This window comes from Aethalodelphis obliquidens, unplaced genomic scaffold (genome assembly GCF_003676395.1).
Source record: "Aethalodelphis obliquidens isolate GAN/ISIS:26980383/991018 unplaced genomic scaffold, ASM367639v1 scaffold7, whole genome shotgun sequence".
Classification (NCBI taxonomy): Eukaryota; Metazoa; Chordata; class Mammalia; order Artiodactyla; family Delphinidae; genus Aethalodelphis; species Aethalodelphis obliquidens.
Genome location: NW_020837951.1, coordinates 19,650,896 through 19,668,704, shown reverse-complemented (window position 1 = coordinate 19,668,704; position 17,809 = coordinate 19,650,896). Strand labels below are relative to the sequence as shown.

At 55.2% G+C, this 17,809-nt stretch overlaps 1 protein-coding gene across 6 annotated transcripts in view; it reads left to right on the top strand.

Annotated features, from left to right (window-relative positions):
• COL27A1 (collagen type XXVII alpha 1 chain) overlaps positions 1-17,809 on the top strand; it is a 143,851-nt gene that overhangs the window by 6,870 nt on the left and 119,172 nt on the right. For all 6 annotated transcript variants that reach the window (XR_003432530.1, XM_027105101.1, XM_027105102.1 and 3 more), the window contains exons 2-4: positions 35-105; positions 4,208-5,940; positions 13,752-13,805. Coding sequence is in view for 5 of the 6 variants with exons in the window: in XM_027105101.1 (XP_026960902.1) it covers positions 35-105; positions 4,208-5,940; positions 13,752-13,805 (1,858 nt within the window). In the remaining variant the exon portion in view is untranslated. The remainder of the gene's footprint in view (positions 1-34; positions 106-4,207; positions 5,941-13,751; positions 13,806-17,809) is intronic.

Sequence of the window (17,809 nt, the reverse complement as noted above, 5' to 3'; positions counted from 1 at the left end):
GATGTCACATCTGCTTGTGTCTCCTGGTCTCTAGGGGGTTTCTCTTCACCTGGATCTTAGTCTCCCTTGCCTGTCACCTGGCTTCCACCCAAGGAGCTCCTGAAGGTAATTCTCTCTTCTCTTTGTCCAGGGGGAGACAAAGGAGGACAGAAGGGATCTGAGAACGCAGGGGTAGGAGACATCAGTTCCCCTAATTGGAACTCAGTGCCTCGACTTTCTCATCAGTAGAATGGAGCCAGTCATTGGCAAATTTCTCTCTGGGCTTGAGAGAATCATGTTGGATGTTTTGTGAAGGGTAGAAAGGGCTCAGTGCAGAAATGTGGAAAGGTGATGCTTTTGTTCCTCTCCAGGGCAGAATGTAAGTTACTTTGGGTCAGTAAGCTGCAGTTGTCCCTCTGTCCAATGGGTACCCCCAAGAAGTGCTGACCAGAGGCACGAAGGCCACTGCCATCACTGCCCACGCCTGTGACCCGCCCTCCCCTTCCCGTGAGATGCCACTCTTTCCGGCTGTCCCTGAGGAGCTGTCCAGAGGGCCCAGGCAGCGGGAGGCTGGCTACACCACTGCCCACGGAAACTGAAACGTCTCCCACATCTGTTTGTCAAGCGGCCACAATGCCACTTAAAATAGCAGCCCCTCCCCCTCCTCCACGCCCGCCCAGCACGGGCAGGCGGCCGGGCACTCCCAGAGCCCCTGTGGCCTGACCTGGCCACCGGGCAGGGATTGGGCCCCTGGAAGGGGAGGGCTGTGCCCGGAAGAGACTCCTGCTGCCCAGCAACACTTTGTGCAAATGTCATATTTTCCGAGCTTGCTCTTTCCCCCACAGACTAGGTGAACAGCTGTCCAGAGTCCTGAGTCAGGCACTAGGGGGGTGGTGAGGAGAGGCTGGAGCAGCGTGGAGCCCGGTTTACGTAATAAAGGGATCTTGCTGTGGCCAGCTGGCCGGGTCCCTCCATCTTGGTTTTGGGCTGAATTCATTCCCCTGTCCCCCAGCTCCTCTCCCCTGATGGGATTCTGGATGTGTCTCCACCCTGCCTTCCAACCAGTCTAGGGGCTCCAGCGCAGGATAGGATAGCGTAGTGACGAAGGAAGGACAAAGACCCAGGGGCCAGCTGGGCCTTTTATTATAAGCTGTGTGACCTTGGGCAAGTTACTATCGCTCAGTTTTCTGACCCTCCTCTGTAAAATGGGGGTAATAAACAGTACCCGCTGTATAAATGATTGAGAGAATAGAGAGAGATAACCCATGTAAAGCACATAGTAAGTGCTCAATAAATGTTAGTTCTTCTTCTTATTGTTAATTATATACTACCTGACGAGTTTGGGCAAGAGTGGCCCTTCTCTATCCCCGTGGAGCCTGCAGTGGTCAGAGGCTCCCGGAGGCTTAGCAGTGACCACCTCTGTCAGTTCCAGGTAGCAGAGTTGGGGACTTGGCCCCTGAGCTGCAGGTAGTGTGCAGGGGAGGCCTGGAGACTGCCTGGTGTCAGCTTAAAAACCCACGTGGAGGGCTTCCCTGGTGGCGCAGTGGTTAAGAATCCTCCTGCCAATGCAGGGGACACGGGTTCGAGCCCTGGTCCGGGAAGATCCCACATGCCGCGGAGCAACTAAGCCCTTGCGCCACAGCTACTGAGCCTGCGCTCTAGAGCCCATGCTCCGCAGCAAGAGAAGCCACCGCAATGAGAAGCCCGCGCACCACAACTAAGAGTAGCCCCCGCTCGCCACAACTAGAGAAAGCCCGTGTGCAGCAATGAAGACCCAATGCAGCAAAAAAAACAAAAACAAAACCCATCTGGAGAGGATGATAAGGGAAACCTCCTCGGTGCCACCTGGCCTGGCCGGGTGTCATCTTCCCTGAGGGAGCGCAAGCGGCTGTAAGTTGCAGGGTGCAGGGAGAGATGTGTGCAGGCCTGAGAGCCTCTCAGGGGCTGCCGAGGTAGGACGGGGGCAGTGACTTTCTGTCATTACAAGTGGCTCCTCCCTTTTAAGTTGTTTACAGTGAGAAGTATCTTACGATAGTAAGAGGCTTTCAGTGATTAAACGTATAAAGTATGCTACTACTCACAGTCCTTAAACAGTGTGGTTTATTTTAGCTTAGGACTTGGGGACAGACAGGTGGGAGAAAGGAGGAATTTGAAGGGAAGTGAAGGCCCTCGGGTGCTAGGGAAGAATAAGAGTCTTCAACCCAAGCCAACGTGAAACAGCAGCCTACAGCTACAGAGTTCTTAGAACATTCTTAGCACTTTGTGGCCACCTCCAGGTCTGGTTTCCCTTGTCTTTCAGGCAGGGGAACTGAGGCCTGGGGGGCAGGAAGAGACTTGGCCAGAGGTACCTGATGCAGGGGTGGGTGAGGATAGATAATAAGGAAGACCTCCATTTCATCTCCCAACACCTCGATGAGGTAGGCACTCTTTGCAGCCTCATTTTACAGCAGAGAGAACTGAGGCTCAGGGTCTGGACTCACAGGTGGTCTTGTCTGGCTCTGAAGTCCAGCCTTCTGACTCCAGAGCCTGCTACCATTATGCTGCCATGTTACCAGCACTCAGGTTCTCAGCTTTTTCCAGCCCAGTTATCTCTCTGTCCATCCACCTGTCCATCTCACAGTGGTTGACCTAGGGTCTACTAAGAGCTGGTTGCATTCAGCCCCGTGCACCCCCCTCTTGCTCCAGGTGATGAGGGAGAGAGCATTCCACACTCAGGGGTTAGGATGCTGAGCTCAGAGGAGGGGGCCTGAGGACCTTTCCCAGAACCCAGTTCCGGAGGCAGCCTCTCCTTTCCTGCTGAGATGGAGCTCCTGAGCAGGCTTCTGCAGACCCTGGCAGCTCAGCCAACTGGGGGAGGTCGAATGACCCGACGAGAGGCAAGGTCAGGAAACCTTTCCATAAACACCCTGGAAGCCCTCCTTTTGCTCCGGCAAGCCCAGTCGGCATAATTACCAGGCGGATGTGACCGGGCCAGACCACGGTCCCATGTCCAGACGCTTCACCAGAGGACAGAGTTTGCAGGGATGCCTTGATTACTTCCTTTGCTCTGTCCAAGGCCACACAGGGAGGAAGGGAGTCATTGGAAATGTCCTCTGCCTTCTGTGTAGACAGCAGCTCCCCCAGTCTGCTCCAGCCTGAGAGAGACTTCGGGGGTGGGAAGGAGACTGGGTGAAAACGATGGTGAAACTAGTCAGGTCCCCTGGACAGCCTTCCCAAGCTCTGGTGACATGAACATTCCTGTCGTTCCCTCACTTATGGGCCAGCTTCCTGGAGGATATGGCTTTCAAGGAAGAGAGAAGGGGAAACAAACCATGGTGGGCAGGCTCTTATACCCTTAGTTCTAGCATTTGGTGATTATCATGATTTTTAATATTAATAGCTCCCCTTCAAAAGTGCTTATTTTGTGCCAGGCATTCTTTTCCAAGTGCATTCTCATTTAATCTTCACAACGTCCTTCTGAGTTTGGTATTACTATTACCCCATTTAAAAGATGGGAAAACCGAGGCACTGAAGTCACAAGGCTAGTAAGTCGTGGGATTTGAACTCAGGAAGTTTGGCTCCAGAGTCTGTGTTTTTAGCCGCTACAGATGGTCCCTAACTTACGATGTTTCGATTTTATGATTGTTTGAGTTGATGATGGTGCAAAAGTGAAACCGTACTTCGAGTTTTTGATTTTGATCCTTCCCCAGGCCAGCGATATGCAGTATGATACTCTCTCGTGATGCTGGGCAGCGGCAGCCACAGCTCGCAATCAGCCACGAGACCACGAGGGGAAACAACCAATACACTTAAACCATTCTGAACCAGTACAGCCATTCTGTTTCTCGCTTATAGTATTCAATAAATTATGTGAGGTACTCAGCACTTTGTTATAAAGTAGGCTTTGTGTGAGATGATTTAGCCCAACTGTAGGCTAACGTAAGTGTTCTGAGCCTGTTTAAGGTAGGCTAGGCTAAGCCGTGATGTTCCGTAGGTTAGGTGTATTAAATGCATTTTTGACTTAGGATGTTTTCAACTTACCTTGGCTTTATCAGGATGTAACTGTATCATAAGTGGAGGACGGTCGCATATGCAGGATCACGTAGCCAGACGAGGGATTGGTTCCAACTCTGTGCTGTCAGCCACAGCCATGGGGCAGCAGGTAGCAGCGGGTGGACTGTCCTCACCGTCTGTGCAGCCGGAAGCAGGCCCTGACTGTGTCCTCTCCCCCTCTGCCCTCCCTCTCCAGATGTGGACGTCCTCCAAAAGCTGGGCCTCAGCTGGACGAAGGCAGCGGGCGGCCGGAGCCCCCCGCCCCCAGGGGTCATTCCGTTCCAGTCAGGATTCATCTTTACGCAGCGGGCCCGGCTCCAGGCCCCCACGGCTGCCGTCGTCCCTGCCGCCCTGGGCACAGAGTTGGCACTGGTGCTGAGCCTCTGCTCCCACCGGGTGAACCATGCCTTCCTCTTCGCCGTCCGCAGCCGGAAGCACAAGCTGCAGCTGGGCCTGCAGTTCCTCCCCGGCAAGACAGTCGTCCACCTGGGGCCCCGGCGCTCCGTGGCCTTCGACCTCGACGTGCACGACGGGCACTGGCATCACCTGGCCCTGGAGCTCCGCGGCCGCACCGTCACCCTGGTGACGGCCTGCGGGCAGCACCGGGTGCCTGTCCCGCTGCCTTTCCACAGGGACCCAGCGCTTGACCCTGAGGGCGTGTTCCTTTTTGGGAAGATGAGCCCACACGCAGTCCAGTTTGAAGGTGCCCTGTGTCAGTTCAGTATCTACCCCGTGACGCAGGTCGCTCACAATTACTGTACCCACCTGAGAAAGCAGTGTGGACAGGCTGACACGTACCGGCCCCAGCTGGGACCCTTCCTCCCCCGAGGCTCTGGCACACCCCTCACCTTCCAGACCGACCTTGCCCTGCTGGGCCTGGAGAACCTGACCACTGCCACGCCAGCCCGGGCGTCACGGCCAGCAGGCAGGGGGCCCAGGGTGACTGTGATGCCTGCCGTGCCCGCCAAGCCCCTAAGGACTAGCAGCACAGGCCCGCACCAGCCCTTCACGGGTGGAGGCCCAGCCCGGACCCTCCGGCCACCTGCCAGGCTGTCAGCCAGTGAAGGGCTGTCTCCCGTGCCCCCAGCCTCTCCCGCCAGCTCCACCAGGCCTGTCCAGCCACTGCAGAAGAGCACAGCCACCAAAATCCCCAAAAGTCACCCCACCAAGCCTTCGGCCCCTTCTCCTTCGATGGCCCCTGTCAAAAGTCCCCGCCCCACCCGGAAGGCAGCTCCGCCTTCCTTCACAAAGGCAGCGCCCCCAACCAAGAAGCCGGTGCTACCCACCTCCCACCCAGCTCCTGACAGAGTCTCCTGTCCCACAGTGAAGCCTATCCAGAGGAACCCTGTGACGCCCAGACAGCCAGCACCCAGCACCCGGCCCCTACCTCCTGCTGCCAGCTCCTCTAAGAGGTCTTTTCCCCCAGTGGTCCAGGCGGAGGCCAAGACGAGCAGTCATGTCAGTGAGCTAGCCCCTGCCCGCACCAACATGCACACACCTCCCCGACCCGCCGGCCTGCCCCCATCACCTGCCCCCAGTCCTAGGGCTTCCAGGACTGCTCGGCCCCAGGCCACAGCGATGCCTCCCACCCTCGCTCCTGGTTCAGCCCCCACTGGAAGCAAGAAACCCACTGGACCAGAAGCCGCAAAGAAAGTCAGATCCAAGAGCAGCCACTGGAAGGCCGTCCCTCTCAGACCTGGGAAGGCAGCCAGGGATGTCCCAGTTAACCATCCGACAACTGGGCCGAGCCCCAGGCAGCTGCGGCCCAGCCAGCAGACCACCCCGGCCCCGGTGCTGGCCCCGGCACCATTCCTGTCCTCCAGCCCCCAGCCCATGAGCACTGGCTCTTCGTTCTTCCACCTGGTGGGACCCACACCTTTCCTGCTGCTGATGGGACCTCCGGGGCCCAAGGGAGACTGTGGTTTACCGGTAAGACTGGGTGGGGTGTGCCTGCTGCCTGGAGCTTGAGCGGGTGACTGGGGCAGGTAGGCAGTTGCTCCTGGTCAGGGCAGAGGAAGTGAAGCAGCCTAGAGCAGGGAGCTGCTTACAGGCAGGGCCTTGACTCCAACCCGGGTCCCCCATGCCTCCACCTCGGCTGTATTCATGACTGCACATCCTGCCCCAGATGTGTGATCCCCTGGGGTGGGCTTGGGTCGGGTGGCCCTCTCCAGGTAAGAGCAAACCCTGGGCTTTGGTTAACCCAGGCCCCAAGTCCCTCTTTGCTAGCCTCACTGTAAAGGTTGAGCGGCTTAAGGAAAACCACGAACTGACTGGCCCCAGGTTACGCAGTCCCCAAAGGCCTGAGCCCTGGAACAGGGTTCCTCCAGCTCACCAGCTTGTCTGCGAGTTTCAGGCGAAGGTCGCACATGGGTAGGGCTGAGTGTGTTTTCTTTTGCACGTGCAGCATTGTTTAAAAATGTTTAATAAGTTATTAATATTTTTTTAAATGTGAGAGATTTCTTCTAAAAGACTGGGTGACCTCTTTCTTGGAAGAGGGAGAGATGCAGTGGCCCGTGGGCTGCGGCTGTGTCAGGGCTGCTGCTTTAGACAGGACAGGCCCCCTCCTGTGTGTGCCTGTCCACACGTCTCCCGCTTGGCCTTCAAACCCAGTCCTTTCATCTTGTTTCTGTTACCTGCCTGGCTCCTGTAGACATTTGATGTGTGGCCCCTGGTAGAGGAGTTCGGGGTGAGGAGGGTCAAGGAAGAGAGAAAGAACCTTCCACGTGCAGGAAACGGTCTCAGGGTCGATGCCTCCAGCATGCCTGGGACTGTCTCCAGGGGCAGCGACCTTTCTGCAGCTGGAGGCCAATTCCTCCGGGTGGGGAATGATAAGATGGAGTTTCCAGAAAGCTCGGGCCTCTGCTCTGTTCTCCTTCCTTGGAGATGACCACCGTGTGGGTTCCTCCTTCCCGGGGCCGGATCGCCCACCAGGCTCCGTGCTTGGGGTTAGGCTCCCCACAATGTGGAGACAGTGGCAGATACTGGGAATTCCCAGGCCTTACAAACACACTTAATGAGTTTTAATAATCATTAGGAATAATATTTATTCAGCCTGTCTCCAAGGGGACCGAGAGCCCGTTTTTATTATAACCATATTGTAGAACTTACGGAAATTGTATGCATTGCTTTGCAATTATGTCAACATTCTGCTCAAGTCCCGTGCTCTGAACTTGGCAGGGTATGGAGTGGGGAGCTGAGCGAAGCAGGAGAAACCCTTTTCACCCCTCCAGGCTACCCAGTCCTACTCGGGCACCAGGCACCTTTGGCCTGTGACAGCTCAGCTTCCCAAGCTGTGGAGGGGTTGGCCTCACTGGCTGTGAGGTCAAAGGGGGTGAAAGGTCCCCCCGCCGAGTGGAGGAGGCCAGCCCTGTCCCCCAAGGCTGTGTGTGACGTGGAATGAGGGAGGCCATGTCCAAGCCAGCAGAACTGGAGCAGAAGCAGGCTTTCAGGGTGTAGACTCTGCCGCTGGGCCTTTCGGGTGCCTGAGCCTCGTACTTTCCTCCTGGGCTTTGGTGATGTGGGTCAGCAGGAGGTGAGGCCTCCCGCCAGATCTGGTCTTGAACTTCCCCCCTTATCAAAGAAGGTGCTGGAGTTGACCTGTTCAGGGGATGGTTGCTCAGGGACCATTCAGTTCACCCTCATCACTGGGCGGGTAAGGAGCCTAGACACTGTGTCCAGAAAGGGCCAGGATTCGCTCAGAAGCCACACAGCACGTGGGAGGCAGAGCTGAAGTGTACGCCCCAGCTCCAGACTCCAAGATCAGCACATTCCAGTCCCCGCCGCCCCCCCCACCCCGAGTGTCTGCTCTGAGACCCTAGGACTCAGGGCTGAGAGGCTGAGGGCTTCAGCGCTGTGTCAGGCCCTGTCCTTGGTCTCAAGTGAAGAGTTCAATGTCTAAAAAATCTTCTGTTTCTATACCTATCACGTTCATGAGTTACTTCCACACACGTGGCATCTCCCTTTAGGACCTTGTAGAAACTGATCCAGGCGGGTAGGATGTGTGCACTAACCCCTCCTCTACAGATGAGAGGACCAGGGTTGGGGAGACAAAAGACTTGGCCAAGGGCACGCAGCATGTTCTTGCAGGAGGAGCTGGGATGCAGCTTCAGTGAGGACCATGGCTTTTCCTCCTTCTCCAGCCCAGAACAGATGAGGGCAAGAGGGAAGACATCAGTGTGCCCGGGTGCCATGCTGCCTCATGTCCCGTGCTGTCCCCTAATCCCACCCTCCCCCCAGCTCGGAACCTATCTCACTCCAGTAGGAACCAAGAAGCTTCTAGAAGCTTTGTCCAGTCCGCTGTGGCAAACTGGTGGCGAACTCGTCATTTATATTTCACCAGATACCAGAAATTATTCATTGAGGTGGCATCTTTGAACAGCAGTGACAAGAACTCGTGTTCCTTCTGTTTTCTCTTATCCCCGCCCCAAACCCTCAGATACATTCAGGATCTAACCCCAGCAGAGCAGAAGCTGTGCTGCCCGGGACATGGGGCTTAATTGTCCCCAGTCTGGGCACACGCAGACCTGGGTTTAAATCCTGGCTCCACTCCTTACTAGCTCTGCGGTCCCGACCCACTCTAATCTTTGGTTTCTGCAGACGGTAATAGCTCCCAACTCCTGTGAGGAAGCCAGTTGAGGAATCTCCAGGGCTGCCTTGGAGTTTTCGATTTGCTGGGTGATTTGGGGAACTTCTTTCCTCTCCCTGGGGCTATCTCCCCGCTATGACCCAGTGTTGGGAGAGCTCCCTTCTTAGAAATGACTGCAGGACCTTTCAGAGCCTGAGAGGGTGTTCAAGGCTGTGTCTGGCCAGTTCTGCATGGTTCTCGAGGGGCACGGGACAGACTGGCAGAGGCTGAGACAGAGCTGTGGGCCCAGGCCTGCCAGGAGTTGTAGCACTGCGGGAGGGAGCTCTGTGGGAGCCCCAGGAGCAGGGGGAACATGGAAAAGCTGAGCTTGGCCCCGGGTGACTAGGGGCGGGGAAGCTGTGGTTCACAGAGGCTGCACAGAAGCTGCACAGAAGCCCCACGCCCAGGAGGAGGCGAGTCAAGGCCTTATTTATTCACGATCAGGCTGCTGGCATTTGCACGCCCTTGCACTTTTTCCAAGCGTCACCTCGGGGAGACCCGGCCGAGCGCCTGGCCCACAGCAGATGCTCCATGACTATCTGGGAGATGAATGAAGGAATTTGATCCTTACGGAAAACAGGTTGTCCTGACACGCAGGCCAGGCTCTTTGAGGTTACACAGATCTTTGCTGCCGGTGCGGTAAGGAGGCGCTTGTAGTGCAAGAGCACACAGACTTTGGATTTGGAATGACCTGGGTTTGAACCATTCGCTTATCCAGCCATCTTTTCATGCTTTCACCAAATGTTGAATGAGTGCCTTCTAGGTGCTAGGTGCTGTGTGACCTTTGGCAAGTCACTTAACCTCTCTGAACCTCAGTCTTTGGCCTCTGTAAAACAAGGGTATGGTACCACCTACCTTTCCAAAGTTGTGTGGGTTGTCTGAGATGAGAGGCGTAAAGCACCCAGCTTTAGAATATGGGTTCCAGTGGATGTGTGTGGCTGATTGTTGATGTGCAAATGGTTGAGGTAGGGGCATTGTTGCCCTAAGAGAACCAAGAGGTTCTGGCACAGGAGGGCCTTCATGCCGTTGGCAGTTAGGAATCAGGGCTAGATCTTGAGCAATTCACCCCTTACACTGGTATCATCTAGAATCCAAGAGAACGGAGGGGCATTTTGCTTTGTCTTTGCATATGATTTTTGAGCTCCTGCTGCGTGCCAGGCTCTGTGCTAAGCAGTTTGTGTGACCCCAGGCAGAGAACAGGGTAATCGAGGAGAGTTTAAGGAAGGCATTATTTACAGAGGTGTTGGCATCATCAAAGGAATCAACAGGGGCTGGAGAAGCACATGGGGTCCAACGTGAATTACAAGGGGAGGGGAAGGTGTTGCTAGAAGCCAGTGAGAGTTAAAGCATGAACAGGGGTCTCGGACAGGAGCTGGGACCAAACTATAGCACAGCAAGGAGGGAGCAGGGAGAGAAATACCCCACCCGCCCTCTCCTTCTACTGGAAGAAGAAGCTTCTTGCTGGGGTCTCCCATTGACCAAACTCAGCCAGAAGCAGAGAGCGGGGAAGCCTGGCAGTGCAGCCTGTAGAGGTCAGCTTCCCAGGGCACAGAATGGATCTGGGGAGCAAATGGAGAATAACCAGCACGCGTATACATTATCTTGGGGGAAAAAAAAAAAGGGGTATTGTATTCCTATTTTACAGCTGGGAAAACTGAGACCCAGAGGCATAGGGAGATGAAGTAATCTGCTCAAGGCCTGTCCCAGTAGGCCCTTCCCTAGGACAGAGACTGGGGAAAGCTCAGTGCCCTTTGGGCTAACCTTGGGAATAATCGTGAGCTCAGATGGTTAGAGATGGGAGGGCCTTTTGAGATCTCCTGCCTCCCCCACCAGGCAGCAGGCACTGAGCAGAGACCCAGAGAATGAAAGGTCATTGCTCAGGGTCACCTGGCTGTTAGCAGCTCACTCAGGACTGGACTCAGGTCTCCCAGATCCCAGGCCTGCGAAACCTCTCCTTGCCTGCTGCCAGGGGCCATGCCAGCCAGGACTTACTTCCTTCTGCAAGGCTTGGCAGGCGGGCTATTGCAGCTGGACACAAGGGTGGACTTGTTCCGGGGGATGGGGTTCCCCTAGGCCTGACTGTTGGAGGTCAGGACCCTTGGGGGAAGCCCAGAGCGGCTGCCTGGTTGTTTCCATGGCTCTGTTTGCGTGAGCCCCGAGCCCAGGCCTCGTCCACCTCCCCCAGACAGGCCTGCAGCCCCCGCTCCCCTCCCCCTCAGCTCCAGGCCCTCTCAGAGGCCCCGTTGTTTGCAGCGTGGAGTGGAAAAATCCCACCCTGGCCTTGTGAATCATCCCGGAGTCACCCGCTCAGGCTTCGGGCCCTGGAAAGAAATGGCAGCGTTTTTCCACTGCACGGTGAGCAGGCAGGGTCTCGGATCAAGCGAGAAGGGCAGGGGGCACCCAGCCTCACTGCGTGTGGGAGGGTCAGGCCTGCCTGGGGCCGCAGCTGGGCTGCTGGGCTGCCATGTCAAGGAGTCCAGCTGTGAACTGACATCACCAGGCGGGGCCGTGGGTCCTGCCTGGCACTTAGAGTCTGTTTTGCAGATGTCAAGGATGAGGTCAGACTCCAGGCTGGATGCCAAGAGGGTGTGTCCAGGCCACTGCAGTGGTGGCTGTCCCAGGGCCCACCGGGGAGCTACACCCCACGGAGACTGCCTCTCCCTGGAGCCCTGCACCATCTTTCACCCCTCCGGGCCTTGGCCACCTTCTCTGGGAGACGGACGTGATCTCACCGTTTCTCTCCCACTGGAAAACCTAGAGGAGGACATCACCACAGAAATTCAGGGAACCCCAGTGTTGGGAAGGTTCTGGGATGGTCATTTCACAGATGCCCACACAGGGGAAGGGACTTACCCAAGGTTGCGCACCTGGTCACGACGCACCTGGCCGAGATTGCCTGTGAGGAAGCTGCCCAGGATAAGAGAACAAGTCAAATGATCCTTGGTTGAATCCAGGCCCTACCTGTTAGCTGTGTGGCCTTGAGCAGATCACTTTGCCTCTCCGAGCCTCTCTGTGGTTTCTCATCCGTGAAGAGGGTTCAGTCATGATAAAGGTACCTGCAGTAATGCTTGGCCTCAGTACCCCGCACTTCCCCTTGACTCTGGGTCACCTGGAAGAATAGGGCCGAGGAGGACCTTCTAGGAAGGGAAACCTTTGCTCTCCCCCAAACAGATGCTGGGGAAGGTGACTTAAAATTTTGAGTTGGGGAGTTTCCAGCAGCTTGCTTAACAGAAACAGCACTAACTTCCTGGGCGTTAACTGTGGACCAGGCACTAGGATTTGCACTTTTTACAGATTACCTGTCAGCTAGGTGCTGGTACAGCCTCATTTTACAGTTAAGGAATGAAGCCTTGGAGGCTGGAGGGAGCTGGCCCAAAGCCACACAGCTAGTAAGTGAGGGCACCCAGTGTGGACCCAGGCCCCTGTCTTATACTGTATTCTACTACTTCCCAGGGAGGAGCAGAGAGTAGGCTGGCCCTGAATCTCCAACCCCCAGAGGTAGATAAAAGACTAGAAACTGTCCACCCAGCCCCTGGGCTCTGGATGGAAGGAATGCTGCCTGCTGCCAGTTTGGCCAGAGGTACCTGGAGGCTCAGATGGCCAGGACTTGCACTAGGTCACGCAGAGCCTCCCTCCCTCCGGCCGGGGCTCTTTCCAGTGACCCTGGGGCCTTGGTACCCATATCTGCCTGTCTGGATCTCTCTTCTGATTTTTATTTATGGACGAGCAAACACGTGGTGTTCACAGACCAGAACTGTGAATCAAGGCTGCCCAGCGTGAGATCTGGATTAATTACCAGCCAAATCATACTGGGTTTTCAACACCGATTTTAACTCTGGGCAGGAAACCTGGAATCTCGTTGATGGTTATTTGAAACAAATGAATTCCCCAGGCCTCACACATCCTTGAAAGCCTGGCTTCCTTTGAAGGCTGTGTTCAGTTCTTTACATCAGGCACTTAGTTAATCCTCATTCACTCCTTTGGGGTAGACAGGGCAGTAGCTGTGGTAAAGGAGAACTGTGGAGACTCAGGCTGAAGGCCTTGCACCAAGTCTCCAGCTATTAAGTGGCAAGACCAGGATTTGAACAAAGGTCAGACTGCGGTTTTGTAAGTCTGCTGGGCTGACTTGCTTCCTATGGGAAGGGAAGAGAGGTGAGGCCAGACAGGTGCTCCCTGAATGCCATGATGCGGGGTTAGGCCCGTCTTATGTGGGAAATGGGGAGCCATTGAATGTTGTTGAGCAGGGGGAATGCCTTGGGAAGGTGACTGGAGCGGGGAGAGGGTGGAGGCAGGGAGACAAGTGAGCGGGCTGTTGCGCATTCTCAGGGCGTGGTGATGAAGGTTGGACCCGGCTGTGACCGCTGGAATAGGTGGAACATTTGAGTGACGATTGCATACTAGGCATTGTGTTATATGTTTACCATCTCATTTTATCCTCGCGATAATCCAATGAGGAGGGCATTATTACTCCATTTTATTGGCACAGTCTGGTTAAGGAACTTGCCCAAACCCAGCTGGTAGGTGGCAGCACTGGGATTTGAACCCAGGCCTGTCTGATGCAGCAGTCTTTGCTTACACCCTTGATGCTACACTGCCGCTCCGTGGTGCAGAGATGCTGGTGTGACCTTGGACAAGTCCCTTCTCTGCTGAGGCTCTGCAGATAACTTGGCTGAACGCTGAGATCTCTTGCTGAGCCTTGGGGAGAGAGAGATGACTCATATCCCACTAGTTCCTTTGAGGAGACCATGGTCTAGTGGGAGCAACGGGCTTCTAAGCAGATAATTCCCCAAATATAATACAGTGGCCTTTAAAGCAGAGGGAAAGAAAGGGCTTGGCCCAACTTAGGGGAGGGATCAGGGAAGGCTTCCTGGAGGAGGCGACACCCTAAGTTAGTTGAGTGATAAAAGATGAGCGCTTCAAAGACCAAGAAACAGCAGCTGCAATGGCCTGAAAACCCCAAAGAGCATGCATTCCTCAGGTAGGTACCTCAAGGGATCCCTCTTCTCAACCATAGGGTTTCCATGCCCAGAGCTCTGGATAGGTTTGTTGAATGACTACATGATTCCATTCTCTTCTGCCACTGGGCACTGATGCTGTCTTCTTGCTTTTTATTCAGGGTCCCCCTGGGCTGCCTGGGCTCCCTGGACCTCCTGGTGCACGGGGTCCTCGGGTAAGTGATCACGCGCTGTCCTTTTGCGTTCTGGTAGGCTCTGTGTCCTGTACCCCATCGCCCCTGAAGTCTCAGCTTTGCTGTGTGTCCTCATGCTGCCTGGCACCCATTTTCCACTTTGTCCATTGGAGTGGACGTAGGGCTCTTAGGGGGCACTGTGTGGCCAGACGTGGCATGGGACCGTGAGAACCTCTTGAAGAGTCTATGCTGTCTATTGTGGGTATCACCCTTGGCAGCCTGGAGTGGAGAAGGGCTTTCTGCCCATCCCCTCAGCTGATGGGCTTTAGTGTTTGTCCAGGAAAAAAGCTGACTTGGGAGAGGATGACACTTGCATCCATCTTCCCGTCTCTGCTGGGACAACCTGGGGTAGCGATGCTGACATAGGCAACCAGATGGGCCGTGCCAGGGATGGGGTGAGCTTCCCATGCTGAGAGGTTCAACCAGAGTCTGGAGAATGGCTTGGCAGGGCTTTGGTGGCTGGTAGGAGCTAGCCGGAACCTCGGAGTGAAAAACAGCTCTGGTCTGTTATGCCTGGCATGTCACTTAATGCTGTCTTATTTTGATCCTCTCTCCTTCCAGGACCCCCATGGGCCAGTGTGACCACTCTCATTTTAGGGAGAGAAAACCAAATTACTAGGAAATGGAAGAGCTAGGACTGGAACCTAGGCTCTTAACCGTATAATACTGGGACTCTTAGGGGTCCTCTTGGAGAGAAATCTGTCGTTTTCCCAAGAGGGCTCAGACCCATGGCGCCTGGCATCTGTGCCCAGGCTGAATCAGCCTTTCCCACGCTGGGGGCCTGGCGAGGCCCTGGCAGAGATAGCTGCCTGGGGCATATTTTTAGCTCTGAGCCCAGAGGATGGTTCTGGTTATGCAATTACTCGAGCCCTAGTTCCCTCCAGACCTGGCCCTGTGCTCCCTGGGCCCAGGGCTCTGGAATCTGCTGTCTGAAGTGGCATTTCCTCCTGGCTTTGGAGTCTCCATGGGGCACTTGCCCAGAGCTGGGGACCACAGAGGTATCATGGACAATGCTGGCCAAGGGACCTTGTAGCCTGGGACCAGGATGAGGCCCCTGGACGTAGCAGTCTGCCTGGGCCTCCAAACTCCTCCTGAGCCCCTAGCCTCTGTGCCTTTGTTTGGACTGTCCTCTTGACCCGGCATGTCCTCCTTGGCAAATTCCTCCTCCATCCATAGCTCAGATCAAATGCCGCCTCCTTTTCTGATGATCACCTCCTTCCTGGCGCTCCTGCGGCACTTCACTGCCCCTCTGGCTGGCATGGGTCCCTTTGTAAAAGTTCACACTGACCACTGAACTCTGTCACCTGGGTGGCGTATGCAGGATCTCATCCCATCTTCCCAGCCTTCCCGATAAGTAAGTTCCAATACTATCCCCATTTTACAAGTGAGGAAACTGAGGCTCAGAAGTGTTCGGTTGCTTTCGATAAGTTCAAACACAGAGTAAATGCCAGAGCCGGGATGGAACCCGGACAGTCTGACTCCAGAGCAGCAGACAGTCTGACTCTTAAACTACCTGTTGCGCTAATTTTTCCATCAACTCAACTGAGCCTCTCTGGGCCAGAGACAGGCGCTGTTGACTTTTCTTTTTCACCCAATGCCTAGCAGAGTACCCTGTGTGCAGGAGGTGCTGAGCAAATGGTTGCCGATGGGTTCTAGTCTGGGAGTCAAGAGCATTTCCCCCAAGAAGCTGTGTGACCTTAGGCAAGTCCCTTCCCTATTCTGGGCCTCAGTTTCCACATCTATAAAACACTGGATCATGGTAAGGCATTTCCATCCAAAGTTCCTACCAGCTCTGAAATTCCACAAATGAGGGAATGACTCTCCTGACATCCCTCTCAGGCTTTCGGAGTACTCCCCACTCCCTGCTGCCCATCACCCTGTTTCTAGACTGGAAATTCCATAGATCATAAAATGCCAAAGATAATAGAATGTGGGGATTAAACAATCCCAGTTCCTCTGTACAGATGGTGGTTCTGGGGCTCAGGGAGGGTCAGGGCTTTATCTGAGGTCATCCAAAGCTCTGTGGCTGGCCCCTTTCCACCTCTGCATACTCCCTCGACCCATCGAGGGATGCTGGGGAATCCCTAGGCCCTCCCTCCACTCGGCTTTCTGGGCTGCAGCATTTGTAGAGTCGGTCTGCTTGGCTCTCAGTCAACTATGTGATTCATTTCTCTGCAAGGCAGTGGCTGGAGAGGAGTGGAGGAGTGGGGATGGGAAGGAAGCCCTCACCTTCACAAGCTGCAGATGGGGTAGCCGAGCGCTCTATCCCTCCATCTTTAGGGCAGCTGGGGGCACAACTGGGGAGAGGTAGTCAATCTTGACATTGCCTGGCACAGCCCATGCCTGGTTCTAGAATGCTAGATGTGAAGGTCCCCTCCTCAAACACCCCCGTCCAACCTTTCCCCAATTCAGGCTGAGCTCTAAAGTTAGAGCCCAGGAGCCCAGGCTGGGGTGAAGCTCTGAGGTCTTCCAGATTCCTTAGACACCATGAGTCCCTGTCATTCATGGAACTGATGGGGAGACTGAGGCTGGAGAGGGGGAAGTCTCAGAACTGGGACCATATTGCATCTAGGTGCCAGGAGACAGCGTTTGGTGAAATATTGGGAAGGGGCTGGAGGGTTGATTATTTTGGAGGTCACCCATGACACTGTTATAAATTCCCCAGACTGAGTGAGCCTCTCAACTCTGTTCCTCCTCCACATGGATGGAGAAGGGGAGGGTCCCAGCTCAGGCATGGAGGAAGAGGGAGGTGCCTTGGGCAGAATGTGACAGGCTGCAGCTGGGAAGTTGGCCTTGAAGAGAGAGGAAGGAAGCAAATTCATACACAGCCAGATGAGTCAAGAGGGGGCAGGGACAAGGGCAGTGTATCTAGAGGCTGTTGTAGTAGGGGGCACCCCTCGAGGTGCCTGTCTCCATCCCCAATGCCTCAGATTATTCCTGTTGGACAAAAGACCTCCAGAAAGTACTCAACTCTTAGGACTCTGTTTATATTACTGGGCTGCAGGACGCTAGCCCAGGGCCTTTGCAGAGAAAGTGGACATAAGGCCGCAGCTGTTGTAAGGGAGATTCAAATATGGCCTGGGAAAATCCAGTGCCACGAATAAGCCTTGGACTTGAAGCCAAAAAAACTGGGTCCCGGCCCTCTCTTGGCCACTACTCTGCTGTGTGACCTTGGCCAAGACTCTGACTCTCTGAGTTCAGTCTTCCCAGCTGCTTCGTGGTCCCTGGGGGACCCTGTAAGCTCAGAGCATGTAGGAATCTAAGGGAGAGCTCTGACTACGTGTTGGGGCCACAGGAGGGATGCCCATTTGTTCAGAGCAGCCAAGTGCTCCCTTGACTGGGCTCGCAACTCCAGAGGCTCATACGGAGTCCAGTTGGAGTCTGAAGTCTGGAGAGGTTCCCTTTAGCAGGAAGAGTCCCAGAAAGTTCCTTGGAGGAGGTGGCATTAAAGCCAGGCCTTGAAGAATGGGTTGGATTTCAGCTGGAGGGGATGGGTGGGAAAGGCATGCCAGATGATGGGACAGCATGACAAAATGATACACAGGGCTTCCCTGGTGGCGCAGTGGTTGAGAGTCCGCCTGCCGATGCAGGGGACACGGGTTCGTGCCCCGGTCTGGGAAGATCCCACGTGCCGCGGAGCGGCTGGGCCCGTGAGCCATGGCCGCTGAGCCTGCGCGTCTGGAGCCTGTGCTCCGCAGCGGGAGAGGCCACAACAGTGAGAGGCCCGCATACCGCAAAAAAAAAAAAAAAAAAAGTGTTACAGAGAGGAAGTATCCATACCAGGCATGGTCAGGGCAGCAAACAGCTAAGTGTGCTCTGAGCCTGAGGAAGCGAGTGTGGGAGGGGCTCATGGGGCCAGGTGGAGAGCGCACAGAAAGGTGGTCACATTCAGGGGTTAAGGGCTTGTGCTCTGAAGCCACGCATCTGAGGTTGAGATCTAGCTTTGCCCCTTAGCAGCTGGGTGACCTGAGAAAGTTATAAACCTC